Below are 14,378 nucleotides of genomic sequence, written 5' to 3'. Positions count from 1 at the left end.
CTCTAACACTGTCCACCACCTCAGGACAACAAACAACGCTAAATAATAATAACAATGGATTCTGGTATGTTTGCCACGCTATTAACGCCCCTCCAGGAACCTCCCAGGTTCTTTTCCCGCTCCTTTTGCAACTGAATTTGATCCGGCCTGCTTTGATCTGATCCGGACTCGAGAAGCAGGCAAGCTGGCCCATTCTATTGCATTGATATGTAATGGATGAACCAGCTGATGTGTACGTGAAGTATAGACCAACTTTCTCGACAAGAGGGAGAAAGTCTTTCTACACGTAGCTTCCCGCTCCTTTTTTGGTTACGATATTTTACAATTGCATAGGAACAGCTTAGTTGACGACTCAGCTCAGCTACGATGCTCAGTGTTTGCTACTAGTGTTTGATCTGATCTGATTCGATTCGAGCTGTTGTCGTTGCTATTCTCCCAGAATTTCCACTTTTTCCTATAACGGAAAGAACGCTTGCTTGTTGTTTTTCCCTGGCACGCGCCGGAAACAAAACAACACAACAGCTGGAATGGTATCTGTGATAAGGGCCTACTGTTTTTTTCTGATTGATTTCATTTTACTAACCTTTTTTTACGTTATTTTCTATTCTGTTCTATTCCATTCCGTTATTCATTTCCATGAGTCTCGTCTCGGACGTCAAGAAATGGATTGGATCTGATTTGAACTCGAAAGATTACGTCTTTTTTTGTCTTTAGAAGTTGCTGCTTTAGTTATTGATAACGGTTCCGGTATGTGTAAAGCCGGTTTCGCCGGTGATGACGCTCCAAGAGCCGTCTTCCCATCTATCGTCGGTAGACCAAGACACCAAGGTATCATGGTCGGTATGGGTCAAAAGGACTCCTACGTTGGTGATGAAGCTCAATCAAAGAGAGGTATCTTGACTTTACGTTACCCAATTGAACACGGTATCGTCACAAACTGGGATGATATGGAAAAGATCTGGCATCATACCTTCTACAATGAATTGAGAGTGGCCCCAGAAGAACATCCAGTTCTTTTGACCGAAGCTCCAATGAACCCAAAATCTAACAGAGAAAAGATGACTCAAATTATGTTTGAAACTTTCAACGTCCCAGCTTTCTACGTTTCCATCCAAGCTGTTTTATCTTTATACTCTTCTGGTAGAACTACTGGTATTGTCTTAGATTCTGGTGACGGTGTTACTCACGTTGTCCCAATTTATGCTGGTTTCTCCTTACCTCATGCCATCTTAAGAATTGATTTGGCTGGTAGAGATTTGACCGATTATTTGATGAAGATCTTAAGTGAACGTGGTTACTCTTTCTCTACTACTGCTGAAAGAGAAATCGTTCGTGACATTAAGGAAAAATTATGTTATGTTGCTTTAGATTTCGAACAAGAAATGCAAACTGCTGCTCAATCTTCTTCCATCGAAAAATCTTACGAATTACCTGATGGTCAAGTTATTACCATTGGTAATGAAAGATTCAGAGCTCCAGAAGCTTTGTTCCACCCATCCATCTTAAGTTTAGAATCAGCTGGTATTGATCAAACCACTTACAACTCTATCATGAAGTGTGACGTTGATGTCCGTAAGGAATTATACGGTAACATTGTCATGTCCGGTGGTACCACCATGTTCCCAGGTATTGCTGAAAGAATGCAAAAGGAAATTACCGCTTTGGCTCCATCTTCAATGAAGGTTAAGATCATTGCTCCACCAGAAAGAAAGTACTCTGTCTGGATCGGTGGTTCTATCTTGGCTTCTTTGACTACTTTCCAACAAATGTGGATCTCAAAGCAAGAATATGATGAAAGTGGTCCATCTATTGTTCATCACAAATGTTTCTAATCTAGTTAACAATAATTAGATCGGGAAATTATTAGTCTTGAATATAGTTTAGTTCTCACTAACTAAAAACCCTCCTTTATCTTTCCTTCATCTTCTTCACGAATTTATAAAACATAAAACAAAAAAATATTGTTGTCTATTTGAACTTTTTTCTTTATCTCTTTCTTTTCTTTATCTATATTATATATATGTAAATATATATTTTTTGTTTTATAATAAAATAAGGAAACTATCAGTTTATTGAGCACCATTTATTTCCACTCAGGAATGATTTTGGGTATAACGAACCCATCCTGATCAACATTTCTACTTTCTCGTCCATTCCTCCTGTTTTTATTCTTCTTATTCCTATGCTTCGCACTCAGCATCTCAATATCAGAGCATAGTTGATGAATCAAGATAGAATCGTTCCCGACTTTACCCTCCTTATACTCCCCACGTTTTGCATCCCAATTATGTTTCAAGAAGGCAATCATTTCATTCAAATTATCATCAATTTGTTTACAGGGCAAAGAATTCGTCACTATCAATTTGATAAATTTCAAAAGATCAATTTGAATCAGCAAACTATTGAAATAGATTTGGAAAAACTCCATCATTCGTGGATTGAATCCATCATGAAGGATCAATTCCACATTCAATTTATGGAATGGGCTCAATGAGCAAAACTTGATGAAGAATTTGATGAATTTACTGAAATTTAAATCGTTCGCGTCTAGGGCAAAGAAGGAGTCCCGTATTAGTTTAACGGGGAAAATATCTGCATATTGAGCATCTTCCAACTCACCACCACCATCATTCTTCGAATTAATGGAATTTAAGATGATTTCGAGAGCACCACATATGTAATTCTTGTCCTTGAGGAATCGAAGAGCCAACCTATTGAAACCTGGAGAAATATCATCTGTGTCCAACTCTATAGAGACTTCGACACATATCTCCAACATCCTTTCAAGGATGACCTTTACTTCATTATCATTTTCATACCCATAATCTAATAATCCATTGATGAAAGATAAAAATCCACGGTGATATCCCAATGTGTGTAACAATGGAATGTTTAAATGAGTTGTTTGTTGCAATAATCGAGTGAAGTACTTCCATAGATGAACATTTTTCGATTGTAATATTTCTTCATTGTTGACTATTTCTAATAACCAATTATTAAAATTTTCTGGTATCTTTAATGGTGAATAATGAATATATGAGCGCGATTGCATTGATTTTCCCAAAGGACTCATTAAGGAATTTCGAGGGGATGATGAAGGTGAGATGGTAGGTGAACGAAAGGGTGAACCTGGTGGTGATCCCACTAGAGCAGAGCTAGATAATGACGATGATGACGCTGATGATGATGATTGCAACTCATAAAGTGAATATCGAAACATACAGGTTAGTGATTTCAAAACTATATAAAGAGTTTGATGATCATTTGGTAATAACGTTCGTACATCGACAGATTTGATTATTTGAGGAAAGATGTTTGTTGAAAACCAAATTGATGCATGTACGGACAATTTCAATATAATCATCTGTGTTTTATTACTTGTCAAATTATTGGTCAACAGTTGAACATCTAAAGTCTTTTCACACCATATACACCAGAAATTAATTGCCTTAGAGCTCGAGACATCCATGTATTTGTAAATTAACTCTAGAAGAAGTTCTTGATTATCTTTTGATGAAAATTTCTTGAAATTGTTCGTATTCATTATACCACATTCAATTAAATTCTTATAAGAATCTTTCATAAAATATGTAAGAAGTAATGATCCGTATTGCCCATCAAACAAAAGGGGTAATCCACCCAAGGCAATAAATAGCATCTTCAGGTTGGAACTATTTTGTTTCAAATCATAATCGAATATGGATTCTAGGAGCTTACAACATTTTCTCTTTGATATGGTATTTGACTTTAAAATAGTAAAAATAGAGTGGATGATATCTCCAACGGTGCAATCAGAAAAGAGTATTTTCAGATTTGTTACTGTTTTCCCTTTTTGCAATTTATGCAAGTAATAGTCCCCATCCTTTGCAATTGCGGGGGTTGTTGGATTTGGTTCCGAAAAGTTATTTGCCATAGAAACATTTGAATTAATTGGTGTTAGAATATTATTGCTGTTATTATTTTTATGAGGTGAAAAGTTGTTGATTTTCCCATCATCACCATTAAAGGCCTTTTTAGCCGGACCAGGCGTCTGGAGAAATTTAGATGAAGACGTTGGAATATCATTTTCTTTAAAATCTGCATCCCATTGTTCAGCTGATTCATCTGTATTTTCTTTAAACCGGTCTAATTTGTTTGATTTTGAAACTTTGGGGGTACTTCGTATCTTTGAAGTGTTCTCTATTGGAGATACATTTTCGAGATCAAAATTCTCAAATAGCCATGGATGTTTCAAAAGTTTCTTTGCGGTGGGTCTCTTATACATATTTTTCTGGAAACACTTCTTCAAGAAGTCCTTTGCTTCATTGGAAAGGAATTCTGGAGGTATGAAGGGATCATTTTCAATGGCATAATATATGTTAACATCCACCAATTTATAAAATGGTGGATTTCCAGTAACTAATTCTACCACTGTAGCACCCAAAGACCATATATCACTTAATGTAGATGCACCTCTATTTCCAATGATCTCTGGAGACATCCAATGAAGTGAACCTGCCAAAGTCATCGCAGTATTACTAACCTTGGTAGAGACACCAAAATCAGCAAGTTTCACAACATCATTCGAATCCAATAGTAAATTTGCCGCTTTGATATCTCTATGTATGACACCTTGCTCGTGCAAATAGACCAACCCGTTAAGCGTTTGTCTTATGTAAACTTTGGCGTCAAGTTCTGGAATTCCATCTTTATACCCGGTTAATAGATTTTTCAGAGATCCTTTGGAGCAGAACTCCAATATGATGTAAAGATTTGAAGATTTTTGAATAAATCCATGGTATTTGACAATATTAACATGATTTAAATTCTTCAGCAGGTCAATCTCTGTCATAATTTCAATCAGCTCGTCATCATTATCATAATTAACCTCTTTTATTGCTACAATTTGTAATGTTTTCTTATTAACGGCCTTGTAAACGACACCGTAAGAACCTTTACCAATAACTTGCTTCAATTGGTATTGGACTGATTTATTCTTATTCGGTGGTTTCTTCTCCTGCTGCTGGGCTGGAGTTAGATTAATACGCTCATACATATATAACTGCTATGAGATTCCTTCTACAGATTGGGACTGGTACTCTACATCTAGAATGTGGACTTCCATATATCTTGATGTTTTATTTTTGTTTACATTTTACGTAAATTTTGGACCAATTTCGTGTTTGGTTTATTAAGCCCTAATACTACTATTGTGTTCTTAAAAATAAACTTATACAACCCTAACAAAAAAGTTTGTTAAGCCTAGAGTACCATAAAGTACAATGTAAAAAATACCTGTTTTGGGGTCCAGCCCTAACTAAGATTTCAAGAATATAATCTTTAACCAGAATAATAGCAGTAAGTTCATTTTAAATAACAGAAGAAGTTAAATTACAGGTAATGTGGGTATTTATTGATATTTCCAATCAATAGAGTTTACTTGAGAAAATTGGTGTTTTTTCGTCCTTTGTTTTGTAGTTCCAGGCGTTACCCTGTTTCCAAAACAACAACAGTAGTAAGATAGCCATTTTAGAATGCCAAACGAGCACGCTGTTTTATCAGAGTTTATAGATAAAAACAGGAACGTGTTGAATATCTAAAGGTCTACGACAATCATTAAATTGCACTATTTGCATTAGCACATTATTATTCACTGAAGATCAATCGATCATTATAGAATGAGTACAGACACGTCGGAGTCGGGATCTCCATCATCTAAAGTGGTAATCAAATCACATTCCGTTACTGTAAGTAAACCATTATTGAAACTGAAGCTTTTAGATGCATTACGTCAGGGAAATTTTCAACAGTTGCAAGCACTTTTAAATTCATCACAATTCCAGCCTTCTGATAATGAAATCGTTCTAGAAGTAACTGAACTGATGTTGAATTACGCCGTTCAAGTGGCTCCATTACCATTAATCAAGGATATCGTTAAATATTATGTGGATGAAAAAGGACTCTTAGATATTAATCAAAAAGACGCGAATGGAAATACTCCTTTGCATTTAGCTGCTTACCAATCTCGTACCGATGCCGTTGCATATTTAATGGATCATCCCAAGATTAATGATTGTATTGCTAATAATTCTCATTTGCAACCGGTGGAAATGTGTAAAAATTTGAATACTGCTCAAATGATGCAATTCAAGAGATCAAATTATGTGGCAGAAATTGCTCAAGAATTTAGAACTGCATTTAATAATAGAGATTTCGGACATTTGGAAAGTATATTGAGTAACAATAGAAATGCAGAATTGTTGGATATTAATGGTATGGATCCGGAAACAGGGGATACCGTCTTGCATGAATTTGTTAAAAAGAGAGACGTCATCATGTGTAGATGGCTTCTGGAACATGGTGCAGATCCTTTCAAGAGAGACAGTAAAGGGAAATTGCCAATTGATTTAGTGAGAAAAGTCAATGAGAATGATTCCGCTTCCAATACAAGGATTGCTATCGATATTGAACTAAAGAAATTATTAGAGCGAGCTACAAAAGAACAGACGGTTATTGATATAACAAACAATAATTTACATGAAGCACCTACGTTTAAAGGTTACCTGAAAAAATGGACAAATTTTGCGCAAGGTTATAAATTGCGTTGGTTCATTTTAAGTGAAGACGGGAAATTATCCTACTATGTTGACCAGGCAGATACAAACAATGCTTGTCGTGGTTCATTAAACATGTCTTCATGTAATTTGCATTTAGATTCTTCAGAGAAATTGAAATTTGAAATTATTGGTGGCACAAATGGCTCGATTAGATGGCATTTAAAAGGTAACCATCCCATTGAAACAAGCAGATGGGTCTGGGCAATCCAAGGGGCTATTCGTTTTGCCAAAGATAGAGAACTGCAGCTAAGAAATAATGGAGGAGCACCACCATCAAGAAATATGGATCTTTCGGAGTCAAATCTTCCTAGGATAAGGTCATTCGAATCTCTGCGTCCGGCCTCTACACCAGTAGCCGACAATGCAAACGATAGATCGTTAGAGCATACAATGCATGATGAAAAAAGTAATGTCGAGCCACTACCGCAATTATCTTCTGCAGTTTCGACAGGTAAAATTAGAGGCAGATCTAGAAAGTCCACAATTTCGTCATCTGTATCTGGTATAATAAATGAAGAAGAATTTCAAATGTTGGATAAACAATTTACTGAAGAAAATTCTGATCTTGATGAAGATGATGCTGAAGATGATGATGATAATGAGGTATATACCGTTAACACTAATAATGATGAAGAAGACTTGAAGGTGAACTATGGGCCATATTCACAGAAATTACACATGCTACAAAGATCTATCTCAATTGAGCTGAGCTCTTTAACTGAATTATTAAGTGATGACTCTGGTCATGTTAGCTCTGAAATGTGGCAAACAATAAATAAATCAATATCCACCATCTCATCATGCTTCACTAAATTGAACTATTTTACGTCTGCAAGAGATAAAAGATTATTACAGATGTTAACTAAACAAAGAGATGTTAATAATGTCTGGATACAATCCGTAAAAGATCTAGAAATGGAATTAATTGATAAAGATGAACGGTTGGCTTCATTAGATAAAGAGAGGAAACATTTGAAGAAAATGTTACAAAGAGAACTGCACGAAGCGGGTACATTAACACCTTCCAATAAGGTTAATACAAAATCAGCTGATGTTGAGGATGAATCTCTACTCGAGTTAACAAATAATGGAGGTGACGAATCCCCAATTAATACCCTAGAGGAGATTGCAAAATACATCAATGCTACCAAGGAAGATGACGAAGATTCGGATATCGACGAATTTTTTGATGCTGAAGATGTAGTCGAATCTTCTGTTTTAAAGGAGGCAAACTTTGCAGTTGAAGAGACTAATACTGAAAATCCTGATGAAGAAGTAAATGAGATATCTCCAATTGCTGAAGAAGTTAAACAACAAGAAGAAACTGACCAAAATTTACAATATGGCCCTAATATTAAAATCGTTACGGAATCACAAGAACAGAAGAATGAAATTTTAGTTAAAGAAGGAACATTCCTTGGCTATGAAGATGGTGTTAGAACCCGATTAGCTTTGGATCAGGACGACAGGCCTAAGGTAAGTTTATGGTCCGTATTGAAATCTATGGTTGGTAAGGATATGACAAAGATGACATTACCTGTAACTTTCAATGAACCCACATCATTATTACAAAGAGTCACTGAAGATTTAGAATATAGTACATTGTTAGATCAAGCTGCAACGTTCGAAGATTCTACTTTAAGATTGCTATACACTGCAACTTTTGCCTCCTCCATTTATGCATCAACAATTGGCAGAGTTGCTAAGCCTTTCAACCCATTATTAGGTGAGACGTTTGAATATACAAATCCAAATGGCTCCTATAGATTTTTTACAGAGCAAGTCTCTCATCATCCGCCAATTGCAGCTACATGGACAGAATCGCCTAAATGGGATTTTTTTGGGGAAGTCAACGTTGTGACTTCATTCAATGGTAGATCCTTTGGAATTAAACATCTGGGTCTATGGCATGTGAAGATAAGACCAGATAGCGGTGCTGAAGAGGATTTGTACACTTACAAAAAACCAGATAATACTGTAATTGGTATCCTTGTTGGGAATCCCCAAGTGGACAATCATGGTGAAGTGACAATAACCAATCATACTACTGGTGATTATTGTAACCTTACCTTTAAGGCACGTGGATGGACCTCTACAGGAGCCTTTGAACTTAAGGGTGACGTGTATAACAAAAAGGGTGAAAAAGTTTGGGTTCTTGGTGGTCACTGGAATGATGCTATCTACGCTAAGAAGGTTACTTCTAAGAATAAGGGCGACTTAAAGGTAGAAGGTCTAAAGACAACAAAGGCAACTACTGGAGGTGCTAATATGATCTCAAACACTACTGGCGATGAAGGTCCCAAATATGATGGTTCCAAGTTCTTACTTTGGAAAGTAAATGGAAGAGATATGACGGTTCCATTTCACTTGACACCATTTGCAATTACATTAAATGCACCCCAACCACATCTTTTGCCATGGTTAGCCCCAACAGATTCTCGTTTAAGACCAGATCAAAGGGCCATGGAAGATGGAAGGTATGATGAAGCGGCAGACGAAAAGCATAGGTTAGAGGAAAAACAAAGAGCAGTCCGTAGAAACAGGGAAATGAAGGGTGAGGGATATAAACCAAGATGGTTTAAAGAAGAAATCCATCCAATTACTAGACAGCCATATTGGAAATCAACAGGTGAGTATTGGGCATTAAGGAAAGAACATAAACTAAAGGACTGTGGTGATATTTTTTAATCATCATCCAATGATCCTAATAACTGCATAGTTTAGATCCCATTTTTTATTAACTTGGCGACCTCAGCGACTACCTTCATGGACACTGATGGATGTTACGTTATAATTATTACGTTGGTGCTCGTGTGATAAATATGAATCTCCGCGGTTCGCCTTTTATTGTATTTTTTTTTTCAATGGATAATATATGGAAACCATTAGAGAAGAAATTAAAACATTGCGAGATCTATATAAAGAAAGATATTTAATAACTGTATAGTCCACCAACTCTATTACTTCGTGTTAGCATTTTGATTATTGAATTCTAGTCAACTAAAGTTTAATAAAACTATACAAATACCAAAAGATCAAAGATGACGAACGCCCATACTACTATCACGATAAATACACCACCACCATATCTTTCATTAGCCAAGTCTGAGAGATTACCAACCGTTCTAACGATTGCTGGCTCCGATTCCAGTGGTGGTGCCGGTATTGAAGCTGATCTTAAGACAATCTCAGCACATAGATGTTACGGTATGACTTGTATGACAGCATTGACAATCCAAACCCCGGTTAAAGTGTATGGAATCCATGTTACACCAGAAAATGTTGTTTCTCAAATTCTTGATGCCAATTTGAAAGATATGAGATGTGACGTGATTAAAACTGGGATGTTAACCTTAGAATCAATTGAGGCCTTGCATGATAAATTGAAGTCATTTGAAGGAGACGAATCAAAACCAAAATTGATCGTTGATCCTGTCTTAGTTGCCACTTCTGGTTCTTCATTAGCTGGTGATGAATTGGTTTCGATAATCAAAGAAAAGATTACACCATTTGCTACGTTGCTAACTCCTAACGTTCCAGAATGTTTCAAATTGATTGGTAAGGAAAGTAAGCTTGAATCCATGGATGACATTTACAAACTAGCTCAGGATGTTTCTGATGCGACCAAATGTAGTAACATCTTATTGAAAGGTGGACATATTCCATGGACAAGTGATGGCAATAAGAAATATATTACTGATGTCCTATATATGAAAAGCGAGAAGAAGTTTGTGGTATATAAAGGACGTTATGTTAACACTACGCATACCCATGGTACTGGGTGTACCTTAGCTTCTGCCATCTCCTCTAATTTAGCTCGAGGCTATTCCCTTTGTCAAGCTATCTATGGTGGTGTAGAATATGTTCAAAATGCAGTTGCCATTGGTTGTGAAGTCACAAAAGATACAGTGAAGACAAACGGACCTATCAACCACGTGTATGCTGTAGAAGTTCCACTAGAGAAAATGATTGAAGACGAATGTTTTACCGCACATGATCTCGTTCCATCCAAGGCATTAACGACTACCGAAAGCATCAGAAAAAATTTCTTCAAATACTTGATTGAACATCCATATGTTAAGCCACATTGGGAAACTTATATTAATCATGAATTTGTAAAGAAAATCGCTGACGGTTCATTAGATCGTAAAAAGTTTCAATTTTTCATTGAACAAGATTATTCCTATCTTGTAGATTACGCCCGCGTTCATTGTGTTGCTGGTAGTAAAGCTCCATCATTAGATGATATGGAAAAAGAATTGACCATTGTTGGCGGAGTTAAACAAGAAATGCAACATCATCAAAAGAGGTTAAGGGAAGAATTTGGCGTTAAAAACGACTCTTATTTTGAAAATATTTCAAAGGGCCCGGCTTTGAGAGCGTATTCAAGGTACTTTAATGATGTTGCTAGAAGAGGTAACTGGCAAGAATTAGTAGCTGCATTGACGCCATGTCTAATGGGTTACGGGTATGCTTTGATAACTTTTGAAAATGATATTACTGTTGAAAAGGGTACGATGTACCACGAATGGTTAGATGTCTACTCCTCCAAGTGGTACCGTGAACATATGGCAGACGGTGAAGTTCTATTGAACCACATAGCCATGACGTATCCAGCAGAACAACTAGACACATTAGTGAAAATCTTTGGCCAAGTTTGTGAGTTGGAAACCAAATTCTGGGATGCAGCATTGGAGTTTGAAGAGGAAATCTAAGTCCGCCCTAGTGTAGAATAATGATGAATACATACCGTGTAGATAGACTATATATAGATACAACATGACGATAAATACAGAAACTTATAGAATATTGTTATCATCATCACCTATAACGACGACACCCTAAAGGATCTGAAACGGCGCATCGCGAATTTTATAAAAGAGAGAATGGATCATGAGTTGGAAACACGTCGAGTCGAATACAACCGCCCAGTTACTCATTTAGTTGTCAGTTTACAAGGCACCTATAAAACACCCCTGAGCAGACTATATTATATTTTGTTAAGTGATTTTATTGTATAATATACACTTTTCGTTGCACCATAATATAGGAAGACTCGACACGTAGGCGAGACTAGACAGCGTACGAAATACATTAATATGATAATGACATCCACCGAACTACCTCCAAATCTGTTCACTGAACCTTTAGAAGATGAATTGTATCAGTTGAAGTCACATTTAAAGGGGTACCGTCCCTCAATACCCTGCAACTTAAATCCGCAACAATTTCTGAGGTATGGTTCCACTTCTTCTATATCATCCAGCAGTTCAGTTTCCTCTCAAGCTGATGCTAGGTCAATGGGGTTAAAGACCCAATTACATCATCCTGATAAGAGGGTGCCAAACTTTGCTGATAATCAGTCATTTACTCTTCATCAACGATTGCACAATGACGATAATCGGTCAATGTCTTGGAATAATCGTCGCCAAAGTGAAATTTCCCCTTCTGTGGGAAGAATTAGCCCGTTTGGAAGTTTGCATGACGAAAATGCATCATTTTTCAACAAATATGCTGATCTTTCAGCTATGACAACATCGATTGATAATGCCATTCAACCTTCATTAACAGAGAAAATATATACCAAAAATACCAACAACAATAATAATATTCAACAATCATTCGCATTCTCTGATTCTCCCATGTTAAATGGATCAGATTCCAATTCGTTTAGTAATACCCATCCCTCTGCTCAATTTAGCGTTAGAATATCGAGCGATTTTAGTGATGACTTCGACGAATTTTATTCATCACAAACAGATGATGAGACAATGAATTATGAAAAGGATGAGAAATTTTCTAAGGATTGGCCATTACAAGATAAGAATTTTGTTTTGAATGCTACTGATACCAAGACCATTTTCAATAATGAATTTCCTCAAGACGAAGATATCGATATTAGTGATGATGACGACGATGATGACAAGAATGCGAATAATGGAAGCGATAATGATGAGAACACGTACGTTAACCATTCATGCTCGTACATGGATAACTCAACACTACAATTGGTTGTAAGTGATAGATCCTTGACACCACAGCAGCAAAAAAGAGAACCGCTTCAAATTACTGTTGATACCAATCAAGAACTCAAAACTTCGACGGAGATGATAGACAAGGTAAACTACCCTACAAAACATAGCAAATCTAAGGGAAAGCAAAAGAAGCCCGTTGTTTTACCAAATTCAAAGTTTGAAAACGATATTTATACATGCATGATGTTAGATTTAATAACAGACGCACCATGCTCGGCCCAATTTTCTAGATCCTATGACTTAGTAAGACATCAAAATACAATACATGCCAAGCAAAAAATTGTTTTTCATTGTTTACAATGTATTAAACTTTTTGGTGAACGTGGATTCTCAAAAACGTTTTCCAGGTTAGATGCTTTATCGAGGCATTTGAAATCCAAGCATGAAGGCCTAACATTGGAGGAAAAAAAGGAAGTTACAAAGTATGCGAAAAAAAATATTGGATACATCATGGCTCAATAAGTAGTTCGCCGCTGGCTTTTTTTATTGGCTTGAGAGAATTCGTTTGTCGATGATTAAGGTAAATTAACATACCTATCATCGAACTTTATACACTTAACCAGATATATTTGTGGGGTTAATAGCATCATTTAACTAATTGAAAGTAGTATTATCTAAGCAAAGAACATGAATCATTTTTCATGAAACGATTCATTATGTTTTTCTGTAAAATCATTACGGCATTTATTTTTATTATGTATATCTCTATTAATTTGAAGAAAAGTATTGATTTTCTTAATTTTTGGGTAGATTTCATTTTTCCACTCAATCAGTCGTTATTTTTTGTCATAACAGGTATTATGGGTTTTGTTCAAACCCTTCATTACGGACTTTTTTGGCATTGATCTTGGCAGATTCTGGATCCAAGTAAAAGCTTCTAATAAACTTGAAACTACTTCTATCTAGTTCAATTACCAATGGAATACCATTTGGAATATCGACATCCTTGATTGCTTCATCTGAAATTCCTTCCAAGATTTTTAAAATTGATCTCACAGAACTACCATGTCCAACTATTAAAGAAGAGTCTAAAGAAAAGTCTTTGGCTAATTTCAAAACAATGTTATCAAAAAGGGGAACCATCCTCTTGACCACATCTTCCAAAGATTCACCTGAAGGTAAGGTTTCTCCATTGGCTTCCTCTACGCCATATTTCAAATGTCTATTAGGCTCCTTGAATTCATAACCGGTAGATGATCCCTTTTCGTCGACCTCTTGAACCATCTCAAGTTTCAAATCAACTTGTGGAGGTTTCCCATGATAATCTCTTCTGATATACATGTATTCATCCTTACCATATTGTTGCAAAATCTTTGGCTTTCTTTGTCCTTGCCAGGAACCATAATGACGTTCATTCAATCTCCATGTTTGTAAAACGGGAATAACTTGTCCTTTATTTTGTTGCAAACTTGTAGTCAAATCTGACTCATCCTTTTCTGTAAATGAGTTCCCACAAACAACATGATTTTCACCTTTTAGATTTAATTCATCAAGGATAACATCCATAGTCTGTTGAGTTCGGACTAATCTTGAAGTGTACCCAATCTGAGGCAAGGAAACATTGTTTGACTGACAGTAATCCTTGATCAAGCTGGCCGTGTGGCGTGCTTGCGATTTCCCTTTTTCAGTCAATTTGGCATCAATCCAACCACAGAAAATATTTTCGTGGTTCAATTCACTCTGCCCGTGTCTCAACAAGAACAGTTTAAATGTTTCAGTTGAAGCTGTCATTCTCTAGATTGAATGT

General features: G+C 36.3%; 6 protein-coding genes across 6 annotated transcripts; 4 read left to right on the top strand and 2 right to left on the bottom strand.

Annotated features, from left to right (window-relative positions):
• Nucleotides 1-54: 54 nt before the first annotated feature.
• On the top strand, nucleotides 55-1,832 carry ACT1 (actin; the record flags this gene model as incomplete). Its single annotated transcript, XM_003675677.1, has 2 exons — nucleotides 55-64; nucleotides 715-1,832. The coding sequence occupies 2 exons, from the start codon at nucleotides 55-57 to the stop codon at nucleotides 1,830-1,832; spliced, it is 1,128 nt and encodes a 375-aa protein (XP_003675725.1).
• A 251-nt stretch (nucleotides 1,833-2,083) lies between these two features.
• CDC15 (serine/threonine protein kinase CDC15) lies at nucleotides 2,084-5,035 on the bottom strand (the record flags this gene model as incomplete). Its single annotated transcript, XM_003675676.1, has 1 exon — nucleotides 2,084-5,035. The coding sequence occupies one exon, from the start codon at nucleotides 5,033-5,035 to the stop codon at nucleotides 2,084-2,086; it is 2,952 nt and encodes a 983-aa protein (XP_003675724.1).
• A 622-nt stretch (nucleotides 5,036-5,657) lies between these two features.
• NCAS0C03680 (uncharacterized protein) lies at nucleotides 5,658-9,284 on the top strand (the record flags this gene model as incomplete). The annotated part of the gene is made up of 1 exon (XM_003675675.1): nucleotides 5,658-9,284. One exon carries the CDS (start codon nucleotides 5,658-5,660, stop codon nucleotides 9,282-9,284), a length of 3,627 nt encoding a protein of 1,208 aa, XP_003675723.1.
• A 353-nt stretch (nucleotides 9,285-9,637) lies between these two features.
• THI20 (trifunctional hydroxymethylpyrimidine kinase/phosphomethylpyrimidine kinase/thiaminase) lies at nucleotides 9,638-11,311 on the top strand (the record flags this gene model as incomplete). Its single annotated transcript, XM_003675674.1, has 1 exon — nucleotides 9,638-11,311. The coding sequence occupies one exon, from the start codon at nucleotides 9,638-9,640 to the stop codon at nucleotides 11,309-11,311; it is 1,674 nt and encodes a 557-aa protein (XP_003675722.1).
• A 384-nt stretch (nucleotides 11,312-11,695) lies between these two features.
• Nucleotides 11,696-13,093, top strand: NCAS0C03660 (uncharacterized protein; the record flags this gene model as incomplete). The annotated part of the gene is made up of 1 exon (XM_003675673.1): nucleotides 11,696-13,093. One exon carries the CDS (start codon nucleotides 11,696-11,698, stop codon nucleotides 13,091-13,093), a length of 1,398 nt encoding a protein of 465 aa, XP_003675721.1.
• A 336-nt stretch (nucleotides 13,094-13,429) lies between these two features.
• Nucleotides 13,430-14,362, bottom strand: GPM3 (phosphoglycerate mutase family protein GPM3; the record flags this gene model as incomplete). Its single annotated transcript, XM_003675672.1, has 1 exon — nucleotides 13,430-14,362. The coding sequence occupies one exon, from the start codon at nucleotides 14,360-14,362 to the stop codon at nucleotides 13,430-13,432; it is 933 nt and encodes a 310-aa protein (XP_003675720.1).
• Between the last annotated feature and the right edge of the window lie 16 nt (nucleotides 14,363-14,378).

The sequence above is a fragment of the Naumovozyma castellii genome, chromosome 3 (assembly GCF_000237345.1).
Source record: "Naumovozyma castellii chromosome 3, complete genome".
Lineage (NCBI taxonomy): Eukaryota > Fungi > Ascomycota > Saccharomycetes > Saccharomycetales > Saccharomycetaceae > Naumovozyma > Naumovozyma castellii.
The sequence above is the reverse complement of the archived record's forward strand: the minus strand, read 5'-3'. Positions and strand labels throughout refer to the sequence as shown.